This window comes from Salmo salar, chromosome 06 (genome assembly GCF_965601325.2).
Source record: "Salmo salar chromosome 06, fSalSal1, whole genome shotgun sequence".
NCBI lineage: Eukaryota > Metazoa > Chordata > Actinopteri > Salmoniformes > Salmonidae > Salmo > Salmo salar.
In genome coordinates, this window is record NC_138296.1 from 13,733,158 (window position 1) to 13,759,524 (window position 26,367).

General features: G+C 42.2%; 1 protein-coding gene across 5 annotated transcripts; it reads left to right on the forward strand.

Moving 5' to 3' along the window:
• The first annotated feature begins 12,962 nt into the window (after positions 1–12,962).
• On the forward strand, positions 12,963–25,530 carry LOC106606295 (uncharacterized). 5 transcript variants are annotated; one of them, XM_082976072.1, is made up of 3 exons: positions 12,963–13,214; positions 21,550–22,542; positions 23,694–25,530. In XM_082976072.1, exons 2-3 carry the CDS (start codon positions 22,329–22,331, stop codon positions 24,797–24,799), a joined length of 1,320 nt encoding a protein of 439 aa, XP_082832198.1. In that variant the 5' UTR covers positions 12,963–13,214; positions 21,550–22,328; the 3' UTR covers positions 24,800–25,530. The 5 variants fall into 5 exon arrangements, with proteins under 5 accessions (XP_082832198.1, XP_014057925.1, XP_082832199.1 ...); XM_014202450.3 differs by having other exon boundaries at positions 22,356–22,542; XM_082976073.1 differs by lacking the exon at positions 12,963–13,214 and having other exon boundaries at positions 20,463–21,894; positions 22,356–22,542.
• The last annotated feature ends 837 nt before the right edge of the window (positions 25,531–26,367 follow it).

A 26,367-nucleotide genomic window follows, 5' to 3' on the forward strand; every position in this document is an offset into this window, starting at 1 on the left:
TCTGTCGTTTCCTATGCAGCTTCAGGTTAAATCATCATCCTAAAACACTGCTATAAGCAATGGGAACATAGATCACTTTTATCTCGATATTGTTTGTTATATTGTTCTTCAGAATGTCACAAATGTTGTTTTCTTTGATTTAGATTTTTCGAAAATGTTTGATCAGTCTGCTAAGTAATTATACTGTAAACAAAATGTTTGTGTTACTTGAATATGTTAAACTACTACTGTACTACTACATACTCTAATGGTAGAATACAAATAGAGAAATGCTATGAATTCCCTTCTACATTTTCTTCTTTTTAAAGTGAGAATTATAACTTTATATTAAGATGTTAGCTAGCTACAGCAGAAATAATAGCTGATATGATTTGACGTTCAGATTTAGTTTCCCACCTCAGAATAACAAATAGAATGTTATTGTCATAGTGTGATCATGCTGACTCAGTATTATACACTGTAGACCTATCTGAAATCACACCCTGTTCCCTTTAGTGCGCTACTATTAGTCAGAGCCAATCTGGGCACTATGTAGGGAATAGGATGCCATTTTGAACACTTAATGATTGTCTTTAATAGGGGTCAGAGAAAGGACAGTGGTCACGCAGGTTAGTGTGGAGGTATGAGAGAGAGAAACTGATATGAGTGTAAGAATCGGAGTCTCAATAGATACCACTGGTTTGATCCAACATTAGACCACTGTTTGAGAACAGGTAAACCACTGGCTAGGCACACCAGAAGGGTTTCAAATACATTTTATACGGTTTTATATTTTCTCACTCTGTTTCTGTATTGTACAAAAATTACCTTTGTACACATTCATGACCTTGTATGAAATAAAACAGCTGGACACAAGAAATGTTGAAATGTTGTGTACTAACTACTTCTATGCATGTCAGAAACAAAGGATGAAGAACTGGGTTGGGTTCAGTAGAGCACACCGTGACCATATGAAGAACTGGGTTGTGTTCAGTAGAGCACACCGTGACCATATGAAGAACTGGGTTGTGTTCAGTAGAGCACACCGGGAAAGTAGCAAAAAAAAAATTGCAGGAGAAAAAGTTGCTGCAAACAGCAATGAAATTGGGTGCTGCCTGGCTTGTGAGCTGAAAAAGACCGTTGCATGGAAGCATTATACGTCGTCCCCCTTGTACATGTAACAAACAAAAAAACGATGTGCAAGTTAAGTTGATAGAGCGAAGAGAAGTGGACTTATTTCAGGTTTAATTGAAGGTTCAATATATTTCAGATACCATATTACTTAGCTTTCCTCAAAACGTATACATACACATACACAGTTGAAGTCGGAAGTTTACATAAACCTTAGCCAAATAGATTTCAACTCAGTTTCTCACAATTCCTGACATTTAATCCAAGTAAAAAAATCCCTGTTTTAGGTCAGTTAGGATCACTACTTTATTTTAATGTGAAATGTCAGAATGATTTATTTCAGCTTTTATTTCTTTCATCACATTCCCAGTGGGTCAGAAGTTTACATACACTCAATTAGTATTTGGTAGCATTGCCTTTAAATTGTTTAATTTGGGTCAAATGTTTCGGGTAGCCTTCCACAAGCTTCCCACAATATGTTGGGTGAACTTTGGCCCATACCTCCTAACAGAGCTGGTGTAACTGAGTCAGGTTTGTAGGCCTCCTTGCACGCACATGCTTTTTCAGTTCTGCCAACAAATTTTCTATAGGATTGAGGTCAGGGCTTTGTGATGGCCACTCCAATACCTTGATTTTGTTGTCCTTAAGCCATTTTGCCACAACTTTGGAAGTATGCTTGGGGTCATTGTCCATTTGGAAGACCCATTTGCGACCAAGCTTTAACTTCCTGACTGATGTCTTGAGATGTTGCTTCATTATATCCAATTAAATTTCCTTCCTCATGACGCCATCTATTTTGTGAAGTGCATCAGTCCCTCCTGCAGCAAAGCACCCCCACAACATGATGCTGCCACGCCTGTGCTTCACTGTTGGGATGGTGTTCTTCGGCTTGCAAGCCTCCACCTTTTTCCTCCAAACATAACAATGGTCAATATGGCCAAACAGTTCTATATTTGTTTCATCAGACCGGAGGACATTTTTTCAAAAAGTACAATATTTGTCCCCATGTGCAGTTTCAAACCGTAGTCTAGCTTTTTTATGGCGGTTTTGGAGCAGTGGCTTCTTCCTTGCTGAGTGGCCTTTCAGGTTAAGTCGATATAGGACTCGTTTTACTGTGGATATAGATACTTTTGTACCTGTTTCCTCCAGCATCGTCACAGGGTCCTTTGCTGTTAATCTGGGATTGATTTGCACATTTCGCACCAGAGTACGTTCATCTCTAGGAGACAGAACGCGTCTCCTTCCTGAGCGGTATGATGTCTGTGTGGTCCCATGGTGTTTATACTTGCATACTATTGTGTCTACAGATGAACATGGTACCTTCAGGCGTTTGGAAACTGCTCCCAAGGATGAACCAGCTGGACAAAATTAACAATGTTGGTAATAAACACTTGGGATATTTTGTCATTCAGCAAAGTACCCTACTAGCCTAAAGCCCTCAGATTGATACAAGAGAATGTGTAACGAGTAGGCAAAGTCAGAACCATGGGGAAATGAGGCCAAGCCTACACCTTGCAGTAGCGGTGTGTGGGTAAAAGCACCTGGAAGGCAGAAAAAAGAGCCAAATTACAACCTGTGTTGTGATAATTGCTTTGTTTGCTCTATAACCTGTTAGTTCATTTGCCTTCACACAGCCAACACATGAAGACAGTGGCAGAATAAATTCAACAACTACCTTTTGTTCAATCATAAAACCGGAGAGCAACATCTGTCCTGTGAAGTAAACAAAGCATTTTGCATGTAACAAACAGTTACATGACCTACAGCATGGTCAAGCCAGTTCATTTTTCAGACATTTTTGAACTACTAAATAACTATTGGTTTAGTTTTACCGCAAGTCACACAGAAAACGGGCTGCCTCCACTATTCCAGCACTACCTCACGTGAACATTTCCATCCATTAAGAAACAATGATGTGCGCTGGAAGAAATGGCAGCAGTTTTACGGGCGTCCAACCAATTGTGCTATTATGTGTTTTTTTCGCGTTATTTGTAACTTATTTTGTACATAATGTTTCTACAACCGTATCTTACGGCAAAAAAGAGCTTCTGGATATCAGGACAGCGATCACTCACCTCGGATTAGACGAAGATTCCTTCTTCAACAAGCAGGACGCACAGGACATTCTCCAAACACCCGATAGGGCCAACATCCCCGTTATTTGCAAGAGGAAGAAATGCAGGTACAGAGGGCACAGAGCGGGATGCCTCGTTCAGATCCATAGAAGGCGAGTGGGAAAGCTGCCATTACCGTCAATATTACTCACCAACATGCAATCATTGGACAATAAATTAGACAAGGTATGATCACGAATATCCTACCAACGTGACATCAAAAACTGTAATATCCTATGTTTCACGGAATCGTGGCTGAATGAGGACATGGATATTCAGCTAGCGGGATACACGCTGCACCGGCAAGATAGAACAGCACACTCCGGTAAGACGAGGGGGGGGGGGCGGTCTGTGCATATTTGGAAACAGCTGGTGCACGAAATCTAAGGAAGTCTCTAGATTTTGTTTGCCTGAAGTAGACTATCTTGTGATACATTGCAGACCACACTACTTGCCTAGAGAGTTTTCAGCTATACTTTTCGTGGCTGTTTATTTACCACCACAGACGGATGCTGGCACTAAGACCGCACTCAGTCAGCTGTATAAGGAAATAAGCAAACAGGAAACCACTCACCCAGAGGCGGCGCTCCTAGTGGCCAGAGACTTTAATGCAGGGAAACTTAAATCAGTTCTACCTAATTTCTATCAACATGTTAAATGTGCAACCAGAGGGAAAATAAATTCTAGATCACCTGTACTCCACACACAGAGACGCGTACAAAGCTCTCCCTCGCCCAACATTTGGTAAATCCGACCACAACGCTATCCTCCTGATTCCTGCTTACAAGCAAAAATTAAAGCAGGAAGCACCAGTGACTCGGTCTATAAAAAAGTGGTCAGATGAAGCAGATGCTAAACTACAGGACTGTTTTGCTCTCACAGACGGGAGCATGTTCCGGGATTCTTCCGATGGCATTGAGGAGTACACCATATCAGTCACTGGCTTTATAAATAAGTGCATCGAGGATGTTGTCACCACAGTGACTGTTCGTACATACCCCATCCAGGAGCCATGGATTACAGGCATAATTCGCACTGAGCTGAAGGGTAGAGCTGCCACTTTAAAGGTGCGGGACTCTAACCCGGAAGCTTATAAGAAATCCTGCTATGCCCTGCGACGAACCATCAAACAGGCAAAGCGTCAATACAAGGCTAAGATTGAATCGTACTACAGCGGCTCCGACGCTCGTCTTATGTGACAGGGCTTGCAAACTATTACAGACTACAAAGGGAAGCACAGACGCGAGTTGCCCAGTGACACGAGCCTACCAGATGGGCTAAATCACTTCTGTGCTCGCTTCGAGGCAAACAACACTGAGGCATGCATGAGAGCATCAGCTGTTCTGGATGACTGTGTGATCACGTTCTCTGTAGCCGACGTGAGTAAGACCTTTAAACAGGTCAACATTCACAAGGCTGCGGGGGCCAGACGGATTACCAGGACATGTGCTGACCAACTGGCAGGTGTCTTCACTGACATTTTCAACATGATTGAGTCTGTAATACCAACATGTTTCAAGCAGACCACCATAGTCCCTGTGCCCAAGAACACGAAGTCAACCTGCCTAAATGACTACAGACCCGTTGCACTCATGTCCGTAGCCATGAAGTGCTTTGAAAGGCTGGAAATGGCTCACATCAACCCCATTATCCCAGAAACCCTAGACCCACTCCAATTTGCATACCGCCCAAACAGATCCACAGATGATGCAATCTCTATTGCACTCCACACTGCCCTTTCCCACCTGGACAAAAGGAACACCTATGTGAGAATGCTATTTGTTGACTATAGCTCAGCGTTCAACACCATAGTACCCTCAAAGCTCATCACTAAGCTAAGGATCCTGGGACTAAACACCTCCCTCTGCAACTGGATCCTGGACTTCCTGACGGGCTGCCCCCAGGTGGTGAGGGTAGGTAGCAACACATCTGCCACGCTGATCCTCAACACTGGAGCCCCCCAGGAGTGCGTGCCCAGTCCCCTCCTGTACTCTCTGTACACCCACGACTGCATGGCCAGGCACGACTCCAACACCATCATTAAGTTTGCAGACGACACAACAGTGGTAGGCCTGATAACCGACAATGACGAGATGAGCCTATAGGGAGGAGGTCAGAGACCTGGCCGGGTGGTGCCAAAATAACCACCTATCCCTCAATGTAACCAAGACTAAGGAGATGATTGTGGACTAGAGGAAAAGGAGGACCGAGCACGCCCCCATTCTCATCGACAGGGCTGGAGTGGAGCAGGTTGAGAGCTTCAAGTTCCTTGGTGTCCACATCACCAACAAACTAGAACGGTCCAAACAAACCAAGACAGTTGTGAAGATGGCACGACAAAGCTTATTCCCCTCTCAGGAAACTAAAAAGATTTGGCATGGGTCCTGAGATCCTCAAAAGGTTCTATAGCTGCAACATCGAGAGCATCCTGATTGGTTGCATCATTGCCTGGTACGGCAATTGCTCGGCCTCCGACCGCAAGGCACTACAGAGAGTAGTGCGTATGGCCCAGTACATCACTGGGGCTAAGCTGCCTGCTATCCAGGACCTCTACACCTGACGGTGCCAGAGGAAGGCACTAAAAATTGTCAAAGACCCCAGCCACCCCAGTCATAGACTGTTCTCTCTGCTACCGCATGGCAAGCGGTACCGGAGTGCCAAGTCTACGACAAAAAGGCTTCTCAACAGTTTTTACCCCCAAGCCATAAGACTACTGAACAGGTAATCAAATGGCTACCCGGACTATTTGCATTGTGTCCCCTCCCCCCCCCCCCCAACCCCTCTTTTTACGCTGCTGCTACTCTCTGTTTATCATATATGCATTGTCACTTTAACTATACATTCATGTACATACTACTTCAATTGGCCCGACCAACTAGTGCCCCCGCACATTGGCTAACCGAGCTATCGGCATTGTGTCCCGCCACCCACCAACCCCTCTTTTACGCTACTGCTACTCTCTGTTTATTATATATGGATAGTCACTTTAACCATATCTACATGTACATACTACCTCAATCAGCCCGACCAACCGGTGCCTGTATATAGCCTCGCTACTGTTGTTTTTCAGACTTTTAACTGTTGTTTTTATTTCTTTACTTACCCATTGTTCACCTAATACCTTTTTTTTCACTGTTGGTTAGAGCCTGTAAGTAAGCATTTCACTGTAAGGTCACCTGTTGTATTCGGCGCACGTGAGCCTGGCACACTGAGGACAAATGAGACAATCCTGAACATATATTGGGAATTTTCCAGAGTATGTGTGCCCATTGTACATTTCATAGTAGTCAGCAGGATAGGTGCGCTCTCTATATGCGTATCTAGGTCATTAGACACCATTAGACATGCATCTGTCTTGGGAGTGGGCATGTCTGTTTATTTTTGTACCATTGCTATGGCCTAATGTTTGCTGTTGCTATGGTTACGCCACCAACGGAATCTATGCCTTAATGTGAAACCAAGCTAAAATTAGTGCAAGGCAAAAAGATAACGGTGGCTAAATGCCAGAGGGGATTAATCATTAACATAAAGAGGAGTTACTGTGTGTGACGTAAGGATGAAAACTGTATAAAAAGTGTGTGCCAAGGCTGGAAAGGAGTTACTTCATGAACCAGCTCGGATTATATTACTTTGTAATAAAGTCTAATTGAACTCACAGGCTCTGGTATTTGAGAAATATTAATGACTGAATATTTCCACGACACGTGTTGATCATGTTGGCTTTTCCTAGGTTTTGGAAAACTGCCACCCACTTCTCACTGGTGGATTTCGTGGTATCCTGTCTGGCTTTCTGTATTTCCTCCCGGCTAGCACAAACCTCTTCATAGAATTGGTCCATACTGACTGTCTCTGTCATTTTGAGGGCAATCACCACCTGCTCCAGGTCAGTGAAGGGGAGCACCTCATAGAGGCCTATCAGTTTCACCATTACATTTTCTGGTGAGAAATCAAACCACTTGTCATAGAATTTCACAAAGTCCTGTTGCTGCTTGGACCTCTGTGCTGACAATTGTTTGTCTATCAGCTGCTTGATCTGGTTTCCAAAAAAGCTGTCCTGTTTCCGCTGAAGCATCTTCATTTTGAACTTTTGGACTTCCTCGTAAACATCTGTTATGCAGAGCGTCGTTTTCTCCAGATTTTTTACGACTTGGTCAAAAACACACCCCACATTATGGAAAAAGCACAGATAAATCTCAGCAGCTTCCGTTTTTTCTTCATACTCAAAAATACTCTTCAGTGCCACAGGACAGGTCTCCCCAAGGGACCTGAAGTATGATGTAAGAGCTGGCCAGCTTTGCAGGAGACGATCTACAGCTGTAGATCTAGAGCCATCTTGTGCGAACATGTCACAGAATTTCACGCCACTAAATGTCAACAAAGGCAAAAAATGCACGCATTTTCTCTCTAGGGAAGCAGATACTGAGAAGTGGCTGTAGATCTTTAACACAATTGTCTCAATATCCACTGACAGCTGATCGCAGGCTTACTTGCACGCATTATGAGCTATGTGAGCTGGGCAATTAGCTTTCAGAATGAGATTGTTGGCACTGCTTAATAACTGGTAAACGGAGTGGTGTTTTCCAAAGTTGACATTGGCATTATCTGCTGCGTAGGATGTGATGTAATTCCAGTTCATGCTTTTCCAGACAGTTCATCAGAGCTCGATGTATGCCATCTGCAGTTTCATCACTGTCTTCATAAAAGTCAAGTAACGTGCACTGCACTCCATCAGACACAGAGAAATATCTCACGCACACTGGAAACATGTTTCTATTTCCCTTGTTTGAATCACTGGCAACTGAGAAATACACTGGCTCGCATAAGGTCGGGGACAGATCATCCAAAATATCCTGCAGCCTTTGGTCCTAAAACATTCATTGTAATCATCTCAGCTTTTGTTCTTCCCAAGTGCATCTTCTTCACATTTGAGTCATGAAACAAAACATTTTCCGCAGTAGATGTCACGAAGAAAGCACCGATATTGCTAGCACCTTAAGCTAGCGTGGCCTTCTTGTGCATTTCTGTGGATGCATGCCGAGTTAGGTCATTCTCCCCTCCATGGCCAATTGAAAATCCCTGACAGCATAAAGTACAGAAAGCTTTCGTCGAGTCACCACTAACAGCCTTAACCCAAGTCTTTTTTGCTTCCCATTGTTTGTTGTAGCTGCACAGTCTTTAATTTTTTTGCAGGTTTATCCATATTTCCTTGATATGCCAAACCAACCGAACAACAACAGAAATTACTTTGCAGAAATTGGCGCGTTTATGCTATACTGTGATTGGAGAATATACAGGACAAGGGAGATCCCGTATGGGACAAACCAATTTAGCCCAATATAAGGGACATCCTGGGAATACGGGGACAGTTGGCAACCCTAGTTATTTTTAACCGGGCAACAATACAGCTGCTATTAGCTAACGTTAGTTTGCTTGTCCAAAGTCCAGTAGCTAACCTATGTAGCTAGCTAACGAACAGACAAAGAAATGTAGCTAGCTGTATTTTTTTATGGAAGGTTTGTTATCAGCCATTAGTTAGCTAGCAGACAAGAACAGCTGACAACAATAGCTAGTTCATGTCGAAACGGCAGTCCTACATGTTTCCACAAAACATAGTTAGCTAGCTACATCAGTTAAACCAAATTGTCACGCTGCTACCTTACAATGCATGCAATGGACTTTTGGAACGTGTCATGGTAATTATTCTAATCAAAGGAGAAGCTTTTATATTTCTACAAAACCATCAAACTTTATTAATAATTACTGTAGTAATGGAGCGTTAACGGTCACCCAGTGGTGTAGAGTTAAAAGCCCAAAATAAGCAGGGTTAGGTTACAACTTTGTATAGTCCTCCTGAGTCCACATGACAAAGAACAGATATGTGAAATTATACAAGGGTACAAACAGTAACAGACAGCAATATTTAGATGGCGGTAAAATGTCTGTCTCGAAGTCATTTACTGCTTGTTTATACAGAAATTATAATATAACATAGGACACTAGATCCTTCCTTCAACAGATGAAGTCCATTTGCGATGTGGGAGAGAGAAACTAGAGGAAGAGTTCCCCTGGCCCTGGCAGAACAGCAGGCACACAGACACAGACACTAATCATGCAATGGAATGTAGTCTTTAGGGCTTATCACCAATGCATCGTAAATCAACTACCAGCATTAAACCTCAGAAGCTCTTCTCAGGCCAACACAGTGTGAAAGTACTAATTGAATAATACATTCTAATTTAAAAAGGTAATTTGAATAACAATGTTGTAATTTCTACCATAAACGCTAGCTAGCTACTCCATAGTTCAAGCTATGGTAAGAGCTAGCCATATTTCACTGTCAGACAGGACACAACTCAAACTAGCTGAGAAAACAAATAAAATCAGATTGTATTGGTCGCATACGCATACTCAGCAGATCTTATTGCGGGTGTAGTGAAATGCTTGTGTTCCTAGTTCCAACATTGCAGTAATATCTAACAATTCACAACAATAACGTTTCACACAAATCTAAAAGTTAAAGAACGGAATTAAGAAATACACTGCTCAAAAAAATAAAGGGAAGACTTAAACAACACATCCTAGATCTGAATGAAAGAAATAAATCTTATTAAATACTTTTTTCTTTACATAGTTGAATGTGCTGACAACAAAATCACACAAAAATAATCAATGGAAATCCAATTTATCAACCCATGGAGGTCTGGATTTGGAGTCACACTCAAAATTAAAGTGGAAAACCACACTACAGGCTGATCCAACTTTGATGTAATGTCCTTAAAACAAGTCAAAATGACGCTCAGTAGTGTGTGTGGCCTCCACGTGCCTGTATGACCTCCCTACAACGCCTGGGCATGCTCCTGATGAGGTGGCGGATGGTCTCCTGAGGGATCTCCTCCCAGACTTGGACTAAAGCATGCGCCAACTCCTGGACAGTCTGTGGTGGATGGAGCGAGACATGATGTCCCAGATGTGCTCAATTGGATTCAGGTCTGGGGAACGGGCGGGCCAGTCCATAGCATCAATGCCTTCCTCTTGCAGGAACTGATGACACACTCCAGCCACATGAGGTCTAGCATTGCCTTGCATTAGGAGGAAGCCAGGGCCAACCGCACCAGCATATGGTCTCACAAGGGGTCTGAGGATCTCATCTCGGTACCTAATGGCAGTCAGGCTACCTCTGGCGAGCACATGGAGGGCTGTGCGGCCCCCCAAAGAAATGCCACCCCACACCATGACTGACCCACCGCCAAACCGGTCATGCTGGAGGATGTTGCAGGCAGCAGAACGTTCTCCACGGCGTCTCCAGACTCTGTCACGTGCTCAGTGTGAACCTGCTTTCATCAGTGAAGAGCACAGGGCGCCAGTGGCGAATTTGCCAATCTTGGTGTTCTCTGGCAAATGCCAAACGTCCTGCACTGTGTTGGGCTGTAAGCACAACCCCCACCTGTGGACGTCGGGCCCTCATACCACCCTCATGGAGTCTGTTTCTGACCGTTTGAGCAGACACATGCACATTTGTGGCCTGCTGAAGGTCATTTTGCAGGGCTCTGGCTGTGCTCCTCCTGCTCCTCCTTGCACAAAGGCGGAGGTAGCGGTCCTGCTGCTGGGTTGTTGCCCTCCTACGGCCTCCTCCATGTCTCCTGATGTACTGGCCTGTCTCCTGGTAGCGCCTCCATGCTCTGGACACTACGCTGACAGACACAGCAAACCTTCTTGCCACAGCTCGCATTCATGTGCCATCCTGGATGAGCTGCACTACCTGAGCCACTTGTGTGGGTTGTAGACTCCGTCTCATGCTACCACTAGAGTGAAAGCACCGCCAGCATTCAAAAGTGACCAAAACATCAGCCAGGAAGCATAGGAACTGAGAAGTGGTCTGTGGTTACCACCTGCAGAACCACTCCTTTTTTAGGGGTGTCTTGCTTATTGCCTATAATTTCCACCTGTTGTCTATTCCATTTGCACAACAGCATGTGAAATTTATTGTCAATCAGTGTTGCTTCCTAAGTGGACAGTTTGATTTCACAGAAGTGTGATTGACTTGGAGTTACATTGTGTTGTTTAAGTGTTCCCTTTATTTTTTTGAGCAGTATATATCAATATTAGTCCAGAGTATAAATATAGTGCATTCATAAGTATGTGGACACCCCTTCAAATGATTGAATTTGGCTATTTCAGCCACACCCTTTATTGACAGGTGTATAAAATTGAGCACACAGCCATGCAATCTCCATAGACAAACATTGGCAGTAGAATCGCCTTACTGAAGAGCTCAGTGATGTTCAACGTGGCACCGTCATAGGATGCCACCTTTCCAACAAGTCAGTTTGTCAAATTTCTGCCCTGCTAGAGCTTCCCCGGTCAACTGTAAGTGCTGTTATTGTGAAGTAGAACATCTAGGAGCAACAATGTCTCCATCGAGAATGGGTACACCACACAGGCTCACAGAATGGGACCGCCGAGTATTGAAGCACGTTGCGCATAAAAATCATTAGTTCTCAGTTCCAACATTCCATAATGAGTTCCAAACTGCACCTGAACGCAATGTCAGCACAATAACTGTTCGTCGGGAGTTAAATGCAATGGGTTTCCAGAGCTGAGCAGCTGCACACAAGCCTCAGATCACCAATGCGAAGTGTCGGCTGGAGTGGTGTAAGGCTTGCCGCCGACGGACAAATCTGGGTTTGGCGGATGCCAGGAGAACGCTACCTGCCCCAATGCATAGCGTTGTTTTATGGTTCTGGCTTGGCCCCTTAGTTCCAGTGAAGGGAATTCTTAATGCATACCCCACAACACATGCCACCAAAGGTCTCTTCAGGCCCCAAGTCCAGAACAGACTATGGGAGGCGCATAGTACTACATAGAGCCATGACTACATGCAACTCCATTTCACATCAGGTGCAAGCGGTAGAATCTGATTTAAAAAACCGATACAAATACACTGTGGAACGGCAGGGACTGTGAAGAGACCCACAGACGCACATACACATAAAACACGCACTCTACACACGTACACATGCATTTTGTATTGTAGATATGTGATAGTAGAGAAGTGGCCTGAGGAAACACACTTAATGTGGTGTGAATTGTAATATTTCAAATTGTATATAACTGCCTTAATGTTGCTGGACCCCAGGAAGAGTAGCTGCTGCCTTGGCAGGAACTAATGGGCATCCATAATAAACCCCAGGAAGAGTAGCTGCTGCCTTGGCAGGAACTAATGGGGATCCATAATAAATAATAAATAAACCATAGAAAGCCATCTAGCCATGAGTTCATTTGAAAGACAATAACAAGGAATTTCTCTAATCTCATATTCAGCCTGTCACCTTCCAGCAAACCACAGCCAGTCAGAGGCTGCAAGCTGTTTTAGTTGTTTCAATAAATACCTTAGATTTGTTGTGATTTTTATTGTATTTGACCATTTTAAAACAGTACAACCACACGTGAACATAATGCATTTACAAGCATTGAGGATGACACAAAAAAACGTGATACATCTAATAATTTACTATATAAATAGATGAATGATGTATTGATTATACCAAAAATAGCCTACATTTTTGCCATTCATTTAACATACAATATGTTTGTGGCAATACAAACAGTTATTTTCTAGCAATAAATGACCCTCCCTAAACCGCCTCACCCACTTGAAGAGAGGTGTTGATGACTATGTACAGTAGGTGGCGGCACCTCAAACTCCACAGAAGAAGCCGAAAAGCATCAACAGGAAGTTGTTTGTTACCATCCTCTATCGAGTTTTCAAACCAAATAAAATTCCACAGGATCTTTCTGATGTATGAGTAGTGTACATGAAACGTTTGTTTATCACAATTTAAATCCAGTTTTGATATTTAAAAGGGCGTTTGATTGCGCTGGTCTAGCTTTTCATTATCTGAACGCCGTGACAAAGTAACTAGCGTACACATTTAGTTTAAAAAATATATTTGAAGAAACGTTGAAAGAATCGCTTCCACGATGGATCGGGTAAGTTTGGTTGACTGTTATGAACAGTGCCTACTGTGGTGTATACAATGTTTAGGTCTAGTTTTCTTGGATCTTCCACACCCGGCGTTCCATTTGAACATCTAGACAAACGAAACCACGGTGGTAATTTCAGCAAAGTAGCCAATCGCACACAGATTGATACAAGCAATGCCCAACCAACAGGTCAAGTCAGAAGCAGGGAGAAATAATTAAGCATAGGCTACACCAGTGATGTATATAAACCCTGGATTGCTGATGCTATGTATTGGCCATTGAGAGGCTACACCAATGATGCATACTACATCTCACCTTTGCAATATTTTAATATTTTATTGTTCTATTTCATTATGTGTTGCAGTCGTGCTGAGTATGCATTGGTTGAAGCTCAATGATACATTAAAATCTCCCTACCATCATATCTAAGCCATTATTACAGCAATGTCGATGAAATCTCGCAAATGAACTTGATTGGAGATACACAACACACTCCCCACCTCACCATGATCTCTCCAGCCGTTACGGAGTACCATATACCGGATTTCTAACAGGGTCCTTAGCAATTGAGATTTCACCAAGGGAAAGTTGGGTTTATATTCACAAATTCGGACAGACATTCGCCAAAAGCACTTTAAAATGGTATAAATCAATAACTCATTCACCGTTTGTCACAGAATCATCAAATTGATATGATTTATTCTATAAATGTCGAGCATACTTTTACAACCTTTGGAGTAAACATTCCAGTTTTGATAGGATAAAAATACATAAAATCTATAAAATACAATTTAAAGCTATATAAATCAACGTTTTCACTGATTATGACAGAATCATCAAACTAGGTATTATTTATTCTATAAATGTCTAGTATACTTTTACAACTTTTGCTTTGAGCAGAAATTCCAGTTTTGATTTGATAGAGGGCATGTATCAATTTTTTTTCTATCAAATTAGTTATTGATTTATACCGCTTTAAATAGCGTTTTTTAGATGTATTTATATCAGATCAAAATAAATGTTGTAAAAGTTGCTAGACATTTATAGAATAAACCATATCTAATTTTGTTTCTGTGACAATCAATGAATTAGTTATTGATTTTTACAATTTTAAATGGCGAATGTCTGAAATATAAAACCAACTTTACCATGGCGAGTTTTCAGAGTATTTTCTGCACCCACCAAGCTCAAAGTCTAGAAGTCAGATTGAAATGAGCATATAGCTACCATAAATTGACCATTTGATAAAAATAAAAAAATGGATTGACAAAGTTTGTAGGTGCAACAGATTTTATTACATTTCATAATGTGTCGCTCACATGCACATTCCGTCCATTACATTAGAAACCAACAATGAGTTCATTTTTTTGTAGCAATTCTGACAATTATAAATCCTGAGATTCGGCTAAAAAGATGTTATCTAAACTGGTCAGCAACAATTAGCTTGCTTGTCTAAAATCCAGCAGCTAGCCTCCGTAAATAGCTAGCTAACTCCAGTCAGCGGACGCCCCTCTACTCAGGGCAATGTCCCAAATCACTGCCCTGGGGCATTGGGATATTATTTTAGACCAGAGGAAAGAGTGCCTCCTACTGGCCTTCCAAAACCACCTCCAGCAGCATCCAGTCTTCCATCCAGGGACCAACCCTGCTTAGCTTCAGACGCAGTGTGGTATGCTGCTGGCAAAGGCTGTAGGCTTGTTCATTTAGCTGACAAAATACACTTAAGGCCCATGTCATTCTTTTATATTAAATTATTTTTATAGTAAGAAGAATATAATTGAACTTAGCTAAATAAAATAGAAAGGATATTTTTCCCATTCTGGAGCGAATATGAAGTGGCCATGTTGAGCGTAAAAGTGTTCCATTGAAACCGGTCCTATATGCTACATTTGGAGTTATTTGGCAATTATAAACCTTATAGAATTTATTTGAAATCAAAATATATATGGGCTGCACAATGTGACTATAGCCTATTGATGATTTCAGGAAGTTGCAAAAAAAAATATGCTTGTGCTCTGTTCCTTGCCTCAGGCTGTACAGCTGTTCTCACATCAAGTGATCAGATTTTTACCCATCAGACTATTCTCAATTTAATCTTGTTCCGATTTAGAATTGCCCTTTATCAAATGGGCAGGACCAGGAAAAGGAACAGGGGGAAAAATACATGTCATCCTTACGCACTTGAATAGCAAATGGTAGCCGCACACTGACCAGGTAGGCTACTTTTTTTTTTGCAGAGCATGTGCTTAATATGAGCAGCTGAGAAGTAAATATAAAAACACTTATTTCACTCATCAACCACTGTTTGAGGAGCATGCTCTCGCTGCGCGACAGGTGATATTCCACCCAAACTCTGTATGCCATGGGCTCTCCAACCCTGTTCCTACATCTACCCAGTGCTTAATTTGGGAAATCAAGTGAAATCCGTTCGGGAACATCGACTATGTTGCTCTGCAACAATACAGCTGCTATTAGCTAATGTTAGCTTGCTTGTCCTAAGTCCAGCAGCTAGCCTCTGTAAATAGCAAGCTAACACCAGTCAGCTGAAAGCTAGCTATTGAACAGGCAAAGAAATGTAGCTAGCTATATACTAGCCCATGTGTTGGATGTTTGTCAACAACTCTGCCACGCACTGCCATTCCAGTGGTGAGGGGCTACTGAGGGCAAGAAATATGTTACGAAATATTTGTTTTCTTCTCAATGACATGTATTGCTAAAACAAAGGTTGAAGCTAATGCAGTCAGGCTCCACATTACTACAAGAAAAAACTGCTTGGGCAATTAAACATGATGGTCTTGCAAGTGTAAAAGCAAAGCTTGCTTTCATATACACTGAACAACAATATAAACACAGCATGTACAGTGTTGGTCCCATGTTTCATGAGCTGAGATAAAAGATCCCAGAAATGTTCTAGATGCACAAAAAGCACATTTCTTTATTTTTTTGGCACTGATTTGTTCACATCCTGGTTAGTGAGAATTTCTCTAAATGCAAGATAGTCCATCCACCTGACAAGTTTGGCATGTCAAGAAGTTGATTAAACAGCATGTTCATTACACAGGTGCACCTTTTGCTGGGGACAATAAAAGACCACTCAAAAATGTGTAGTTTTGTCACACAACCCAATGCCGCATGTCTCCAAGTTTTGAGGGAGCATGCAATTGGCATGCTGACTAAGAATGTTCACCAGAGCTGTTAGCAGAAAATGTATTGTTCATTTCTTTACCATATGCCGACTCCAACTACGTTTGAGAGAATTTGTCAGTACGTCCAACCAGGCCTCTCAATCGAAGACCATGTGTATTGTATCGTGCGGACAAGCGGTTTGCTGGTGTCAACATTGTGAACAGAGTGCCCCATCGTGGGGTTATGGTATGGGCAGGCATAAGCTACGGCCAACAAACACCATTGCATTTTATCGATTGTCAATTTGAATGCACAAAAATACCACAATGAGATCTTGAGGCCCATTGTGAAGACCTTTTTTTAAGGTAGCTGTAACTAACAGATGCATATCTGTATTCTCAGTCATGTGAAATCCACAGATTAGGGCCTAATGAAGTTTTTTCAATTGACTAATTTCCTCATATGTACTAAAATCATTGAAATTGTTGTGTTTTATGTATTTGTTCAGTATAATTTTTTCAAACATTGGAGAAGTTTAGCCTCGCATTTCAATGTTCTTGGTTATAGTGGAAATTTACCCACCATGCTATTTACTTTGCACCTATAGCCTATGTTATATCGCTGCGTCTACCTTTAAACTCAGAATATGCTATTCTGTTTTTTGGAATGTTTTTATTTTCCTAATTCCTATAAACTATCAAAATAAAGTCGCACACTCCATGTACAATCTCCCAGCAATTTAATGGGTATTTACCAACGTTTCGGCATCACTGTGCCTTCCTTAATTACTGCTAAAAGATTTATTCGACGGTTTAAAATGTAGACAACGTGCGTGCGTCATTGTTGGATTCTTCTAGTGTAGGCCTACCTCAAGTGGAAATGTTGTTTTCCTACCTTCACCAGCTTGGGGCGGCACGTCAAAGTCCAGGACCCAATTGCACAGGGTGGGGTTGAGACCCAGGGCCTCCAGCTTAATGATGAGCTTGGAGGGTACTATGGTGTTGTATGCTGAGCTGTAGTCAATGAACAACATTCTTACATAGGTATTCTTACAGATGGGATAGGGCAGTGTGATGGTGATTGCATCGTCTGTGGACCAGTTGGGGCGGTATGCAATCTGAAGTGGGTCTAGGGTGGCAGGTAACATGGAGGTGATATGATCCTTGACTAGTCTCTCAAAGCACTTGGGAGATAGGGAGCAATTGAAACGCACCAGGACGCGGCTAGGGATGCCGTCTGGGCCAGCAGCCTTGGGAGGGTTAACACGTTTAAATGTCTTACTCACGTCAGCCACGGAGAAGGAGGGGGGGGGGGGGGCAGTCCTTGTTAGCGGGCCGCGACTGTGGCACTGTATTATCCTCAAAGCGGGCAAAGAAGGTGTTTAGTTTGTCTGGAAGCGAGACGTTGTTGTCCGTGACGTAGGTGGTTTTCTTTTTGTAGTCCATAATTTCCTGTAGACCCTGCCACATACGTCTTGTGTCTGAGCCGTTGAAATGCGACTCCACTTTGTCTCTATACCGACATTTCGCTTGTTTGATTGCCTTGCGGAGGGAATAACTACACTGTTTGTATTCGGCCATATTCTCAGTGGTTAACCTGTCAAGATATAGGGGGCAGTATTTTCGATTTCGGATGAAAAGCGTGCCCAGAGTAAACTGCCTAATACTCGGGCCCAGAGTCAAATATTTGCATAGTATTAGTAGATTTGGATAGAAAACACTCTGAAGTTTCTAAAACTGTTTGAATGATGTCTGTGAGTATAACAGAACTCATATGGCAGGCAAAAACCTGAGAAAAAATCCAACCAGGAAGTGGGAAATCTGATGCTTGTAGTCTTTTCAAGTCATTGCCTATCTAACACACAGTGACTTAGGGTTCATTTTGCACTTGCTAAGGCTTCCACTATATGTCAACAGTCTTTAGAACCTTGTTGCAGCCTTTTGCAGTGAACAGAGAGCGAACAAGAAGGCCGGGAAGTTGGTGACTCAGAAAATGACATGAGTTCATTGGCGCGCATTCACATGATGAGGTAGCTGTGTTCCATAACGTTTTTCAAGACATTGGAATCGTCCAGTTGGAATATTATTGAAGTTTTATGTTAGAAAGGCCCTAAAGATTGATACTATACAACGTTTGACATGTTTCAACGAACGTAAATATACCTTTTTTTGACTTTTCATTGTGAAATGTTCGGCGCGCTTCCTACATTTGGAGTAGCTTACTGAACGCGCAAACAACAAGGAGGTATTTGGACATTAATTATGGACTTTATCGAACAAAACAACATTTATTGTGGACCTGGGATTCCTGGAAGTGCCTTCTGATGATCATCAAAGGTAAGTGAATATTTATAATGCTAGATTACTCCAAAATGGCGGGTATCTGTATTGTATGATGTATTTTTCTGAGCGCCGTACTCAGGTTATTGCAAAGTGTGCTTTCCCCGTGAAGCTTTTTTGAAATCTGTCACAGCGGTTGCATTCAGGAGATGTTTATCTATAATTCTTTGAATAACAATTTAATATTTTATCAACGTTTATGATGAGTTTTTTTGTAAATTGTTGTGCTGATTCACCGGCAGTTATGGAGGAAAAATATTTTCTGAACATCACGTGCCAATGTAAAATGGGGTTTTTGGATATAAATATGAACTTTATCGAACAAAACATTCATGTATTGTGTAACATTGAGTCCTAGCAGTGTCATCTGATGAAGATCGTCAAAGGTTAGTGCTTAATTTTAGCTGTATTTATGTTTTTTTGTGACCCCTCTCCTGCTTGGAATATGGCTGTGTGGTTTTTCTTGTGTTGGCACTGTCCTAACATAATCTAACTTTATGCTTTTGCTGTAAAGCCTTTTTGAAATCAGACAATGTGGTTGGATTAAGGAGAGGTTTATCTTTAACCTGTTAGGGCTAGGGGGCAGTATTGACACGGCTGGATAAAAAACGTACCCGATTTAATCTGGTTACTACTCCTGCCCAGTAACTAGAATATGCATATAATTATTGGCTTTGGATAGAAAACACTCTAAAGTTTCTAAAACTGTTTGAATGGTGTCTGTGAGTATAACAGAACTCAAATGGCAGGTCAAAACCTGAGAAGATTCTGTACAGGAAGTACCCTGTCTGACCATTTCTTGGCCTTCTCTATCCAAAACAAAGGATCTCTGCTGTTACGTGACACTTCCTACGGCTCCAATGGGCTCTCAGAAGGCGGCAAAAAGCTGAATCGTGGCTTTGCAGGCTCTGGCTGAAAAAAAAGTAGCGCGTTTGGGTAGTGGCTGGTTACAGTACTGTGAGACTCAGGCGCGTGCCCGCGTCGACCGAATGCTTTGTTTTCTTTCCTCTGTTTACCTAAACGCAGATTCCCGGTCGGAATATTATCGCTTTTTTACGAGAAAAATGGCATAAAAATGGATTTTAAACAGCGGTTGACATGCTTCGAAGTACGGTAATGGGATATTTAGAATTTTTTTGTCACGAATTGCGCCATGCTCGTGACCCTTATTTACACTTCGGATAGTGTCTTGGAACGCACGAACAAAGCGCCGCTATTTGGATATAACGATGGATTATTTTGGACCAAACCAACATTTGTTATTGAAGTAGCAGTCCTGGGAGTGCATTCTGACGAAGACAACAAAGGTAATCAAACTTTTGTAATAGTAAATCGGAGTTTGGTCAGGGCTAAACTTGGTCAGTGTCTAAATGGCTTGCCGTGATGGCTGGGCTATCTACTGAGAATATTGCAAAATGTGCTTTCACCGAAAAGCTATTTTAAAATCGGACACCTCGATTGCACAAAGGAGTTCTGTATCTATAATTCTTAAAATAATTGTTATGTTTTTTGTGAACGTTTATCGTGAGTAATTTAGTAAATTCACCGGAGGTTTGCGGGGGGTATGCTAGTTCTGAACGTCACATGCTAATGTAAAAAGCTGTTTTTTGATATAAATATGAACTTGATTGAACAAAACATGCATGTATTGTATAACATAATGTCCTAGGTGTGTCATCTGATGAAGATCATCAAAGGTTAGTGCTGCATTTAGCTGTCTTCTGGGTTTTTGTGACATTATATGCTAGCTTGAAAAATGGGTGTCTGATTATTTCTGGCTGGGTACTCTGCTGACATAATCTAATGTTTTGCTTTCGTTGTAAAGCCTTTTTGAAATCGGACAGTGTGGTTAGATTAACGAGAGTCTTGTCTTTAAAATGCTGTAAAATAGTCATATGTTTGAGAAATTGAAGTAATAGCATTTCTAAGGTATTTGAAAATCGCGCCACTGGATTACACTGGCTGTTGCGTAGGTGGGACGAATTCATCCCGCCTAGCCCAGAGAGGTTAATGGTGTAAAATAGTTGTATGTTTGAGAACTTTGAATTATGACGTTTTGTTGTTTTGAATTTGGTGCTCTGATTTTTCACTGTTGAATAGTGTGAACCGTGGGTGGGACGGTAGCATCCCATGTAGCCCTGAAGTTAAATGCGGTGGTTCGTGATTTCAGTTTTGCCCGAATGCCACCATCCATCCACAGTTTCTGGTTAGGGTAGGTTTTAATAGTCACAGTGGGTACAACATCTCCAATGCACTTCCTTATAAACTCACTCACCAAGTCAATGTTGTTCTGAGGCTGCCCAGAACATTTCCCAATCCGCGTGACCAAAACAATCTTGAAGCGTGGATTCCAATTGGTCAGACCAGCATTGAATGATTCTAGTCATGGGTACATACTGTTTGAGTTTCTGCCTTTAAGACGGTAGGAGCAAGATGGAGTCGTGGTCGGATTTGCCAAAGGGGGGCGAGGGAGGGCCTTGTATGCATCATGGAAGTTAGAGTAGCAGGGATCGAGTGTATTGCCCGTGCTGCAATCAATATGCTAATAGAATTTAGGTAGCCTTGTTCTCAAATTTGCTTTGCTAAAATCACCAGCTACAATAAATGCAGCCCCAGAATATATGGTTTCCAGTTTACATAGAGTCCAGTGAAGTTCCTTGAGGGCCGTCGGTGGTGTCTGCATGAGGGGGTATTTACACAGCTGTGATAACTGCTGATAACTGATGAGAATTCTCTTGGGTGATAATATGGCCGGCATTTGATTGTAAGGAATTCAAGGTTGGGTGAGCAGAAGGACTTGAGTTCCTGTATGTTGTTATGATTACACCATGAATCGTTAATCATGGAGCATACACCACTGCCCTTCTTATTCCCAGAGAGATGTTTATCTCTGTCGGTGCGACGCATGAAGAAGCCCGGTGTCTGAACCGACTCTGACAACATATACCGAGAGAGCCATGTTTCCATGAAACAGAGTTACAATCTTTGATGTCTCTCTGGAAGGCAATCCCTCTGGAAGGCAACTGGACATTGGCGAGTAGTATACTCGGAACCGGTGGGCAAAGTGCACGCCTACGGAGCCTGACCAGGAGGCCGCTCCGTCTGCCTGTTCTGCGGCGACATTGTTTTGGGTCGGCTTCTGGGATTAGATCCACTGTCCTGGGTGGTGGTCCAAACTAAGGATCCGCTTCCGGAAAGTTGTATTCCTGGTCGTAATGTTGGTAAGTTGACGTCGGTCTTATATCCAATAGTTATTCCCATCTGTATGTAATAAGACTTAAGATTTCTTGGGGGTAAGAAATAATACAGAAAAAACATGCATAGTTGCCTAAGGACTCGAAGCGAGGTGACCATCTCTGTCGGCGCCATCTTGCATCAATCAATATTAACTCAGAGGTGAACTCCTATTAATTCTCATAGGTTCTGAACATAAGACGGGGAATTAAGAGTTATCAGTTTTGACATTTGTTTTAAGAGTGAAAAAATCTAAACATCTTCCATTTGAAAAATGTGCCAAAGTGATTTGGGGAAAAAAAGTACATTTGTGGAAAGTAGTGAATGATGACACACTTCAGGAGAAAGGACATATTATAAGGATGCACCCAATCAATCAGAGATTTAGACTAAAGTAATCAAACGTTTGGTCTAATATTCTATGTACAATACTTTCTGTGGTTACCAGGACAGAGCTAGTCCGTCCCCCTCCACCCTGCCGGGTCACAACTCTCCTGGTAGTGCCTTACTGCTGGGTCTGAAGAGGGTGTCTGTGAGGCTGGTCGACTGCAGGAAAACACCAGGGCAGAGTGGAACTGTGAGAGAAGGACACGAGGAGGGAGATGGAGATTTTATTTCATCAAGTAAGAACAATGGTGTGTGTGTGAATTAGACTACAATCTGCTTCTGCAAATTCTATTAATTGATTGATAAACAATATACACTCGGTGGCCAGTTTGTTAGGTACGCCCATTTAGTTCCGGAACGGACCCCCCTTTGCCTCCAAAACAGCCTCAATGTCCGGAGCATGTATTCTACAAGGTGTCGGAAACGTACCACAGGGATGTTGTTGGTTCATGCTGACGCAATGGTATCACGCAGTTGCTGCAGATTGGACGGCAGCACATTCATGCTGCCAACAGCCCATTCCATCTCATCCCAAAGATACTTTGTTGGGTTTGGTCAGCAACAATGTTCAGATACACTGTGGTGCTGAATTGGTATCAAAGGACCTAACGTGTGCCAGGAAAACATTCCCCACACCAGTACACCACCCTGTACCGTTGACGCCAGGCAGATGGGTCCATGAACTCATGCTGCTTATGCCAAATCCTGACTCTGCCATCAGCATGAAGCAAAAGGAACCGTGATTTTTTCCCCCACTCCTTAATTGTCCAGTGTTGGTTATTGCGTTCTTACTGGAGCAGCTTCTTCTTGTTTTTAGCTGATAGGAGTGGAACACAGTGTAGTCGTCTGCTGCAATAGCCCATCAGTGACGAGGATCTACGAGTTTTTTGTTCCAAGATGCCGCACTGCACACCACGGTTGTACTGTGCCGTTATTTGTCTATTTGTGGCCGGCCTGTTGGCTTGCACGATTCTTGCCATTCTCCTGCGACCTCTCTCGTCAATGAGCTGGTTTCACCCACAGGACTGCCGCTGACTGGATGTTTTTTGTTTGTCGCACCATTCTTGGTCAACTCTAGACTGTCGTGCGTGAAAAGTCCAGGAGGGTGGCTGTTTCTGAGATTCTGTATCCGGCGCGCCTGGCACCGACGATCATACCATGCTCAGTCGCTTATGTCACTTGTTTTGCCCATTCTAATGTTCAACCAAACAGGAACTTAATGCCTCTGCCTGCTTTATAAAGCAAGCCACAGCCACGTGACTCACTGTCTGTAGGAGTGATCTATTTTCATGAACGGGGTAGCGTACCTAATAAACTTTCCACTGAGTAATATATTGTTGATATTTGTTTATGGACTCATATTTCCAAAACCTAGTTATTAAATGTCTTTGTTTCACAGGGGACACTCCTAACCGTCGTTCTCTCAGTGGGAGGGAGTTATCATCTGGGGAGCCTCAACAACAACATGTTGCTGACGAGACAGGGAAGAGTCTCTCCCAATCAGAACACCTCAAACACCAGCACAGACGTACAGGGAAGAAATCTCACCACAGCTGCTCTGACTGTGGAAAGCGTTTCACTACACGGAGGTCCTTCATAATTCACCAGCGAACACACACAGGAGAAAAGCCTTATAGCTGTGATCAGTGTGGGAAGAGCTTTGCTCGAGCTTCCAACCTGACTACACACCAGCGAACACACACAGGAGAAAAGCCTTATAGCTGTGATCAGTGTGGGAAGAGTTTTGCTGCATATAACACCTTTAAATATCATCTGAGAATTTATGAAGGGGAGAAGCCCTACCCCTGCCTCGATTGTGGGAAAAACTTTGTTAATGCAGGAGCCCTAACCATACACCAGCGTGTACATACTGGAGAGAAGCCTTATAGCTGTGATCAGTGTGGAAAGAGCTTTGCTGTAGCTTCCACCCTGATTAGACACCAGCGCATACACACTGGAGAGAAGCCTTATATCTGTAATCTGTGTGGGAAGAGCTTTGCTGTATCAGATAAACTAACTATACACCAGCGCATACACACTGGAGTGAAGCCTTATAGCTGTGATCAGTGTGGAAAGAGCTTTGCTTTAGCTTCCACCCTGAATAAACACCAGCGCATACACACAGGAGAAAAGCCTTATAGTTGTGATCATTGTGGAAAGATCTTTGCTCGAGCTTCCACCCTGACTATACACCAGCGAACACACACAGGAGAGAAGCCTTATAGCTGTGATCAGTGTGGAAAAAGCTTTGCTTTAGCTTCCACCCTGACTGCACACCAGCGAACACACACAGGAGAAAAGCCTTATAGTTGTGATCAGTGTGGAAAGATCTTTGCTGAATCAGGGACCCTGAATTCACACAAGCGAATACACACTAGAGAGAAACCCTATGTCTGTCTATGTGGAAAGAGCTTTGCTCGTTTAGGGCCAATGAAAAAACACCAGAAAGCAAAAATGTGCCATATTTCGTCTCCCTCCTATCCGACACCATTTCCAGATCCCTAAATAAAGGATCAGTAGAAAACATCTAGTGAACAGTCATATCCATCTCCCATTCTTAAACAGTTGACTTAGTCTGATCACCATGGTAACCTCTGTGCAGCATAATATGCAGCTCTGATCTAGGATCAGGTTTCCCCTGTGTCTATGTAATATCACACATTGGGATCTAAATGGATAAATGTTATCATAGAAAATGTCACAGTGAACCTGTTTGTGTGGGCGGGTGTTGATAATTGTATCTTTCATATACTTATGATGCTATTATTATTAAATGTCATTATGTAGAATGTTTCAACAATAGGTCTATATTGGGCGGCAGGTAGCCTAGTGGTTAGAGCGTTGGGCGAGTAACCGGAAGGTTGCTGGATCGAATCCCAAACGGACAAGGTAAAAATCTGTCATCTGCCCCTGAACAAGGCAGTTAACCCACTGTTCCCCGGTAGGCCGTCATTCTAAATAAGGATTTGTTCTTAACTGACTTGCCTAGTTAAATAAAGTTTAAATTAAAAGAAAAATCATATATTAAATTGATCAATAAATTCAAGCCATTATCTTCCAAACAAGAACTTTAATTTGTTTTATAATATCTAAATTGATTTGTTCCTAAAATGAATCAATTATACATTGAATAATAATATCCACGAGGTCAAGGCAAGAACTAAGTATGCTGTCTTGTAACAACGGTTAATGTAATAACTTTTACATTTATAATGTAATAAAACTGGTAAATGTAATATCTTGATTGTTAATTATACAAATATTGAATTGTTATAGTAATAACTTTTTCCATTTAATGTAATAAGTTACATTATCAGGTGAGTAATCATTTATGAATAACGTAATGACTTCAACCAATCATGTAATAACACCTTAACCAATGTATTACTATCCTAATGTTAATGCACATACCACCCTCCACTAATTGCTAACTGACACACAATCTAGCGCAGCGGTAATCAGTCTGGTATTTTATAGGCTACACTTACTGGGCATTAGACAATAAAACTACCTGGACTCTCGAAGAGGATGTTGTCCAAGTGACGCTCGGGTAGAGTTAGACGACAACAGACAACTGGATTCTTGGTGAATAGGGTGTTAAACGTTTTGACTTTAATAGATCAGGTCAAATCCTATCCAGGAACCTTCTGAAGTAAGATTAGACTACATCAGACCTTTTATTTGTCAAATCTTAAATCTAGTTTTAATATTGAAAAGGACGTCTGATTTCTCTGGTATAGCTGTTCTTTATCTGAATGCTGTAACAAAGAAACTAACTGTAGTGTAGGCTAGCTACAGATTTACTGTCACTTTTAAACGCTGAAGAAAGAATAGCCAACTATGGATTGGGTAAGTTTTTTACTTTTATTAACAGTATGCCTACTGTGGTGTATTATATGTCTAGGCCTAGTTATCATCTTTGATCTTCCATATCCATTCGTTTCATTTGAACAGCTGGACAAAATAAACTGATGGTAATAAAAACCAGGGACATTTTGTCCTTCAGCAAAGTACCCTACTAGCCTAAAGCACAGTTTGATACAAAGCAATGCGCAATGCGTAAAGTCAGAACC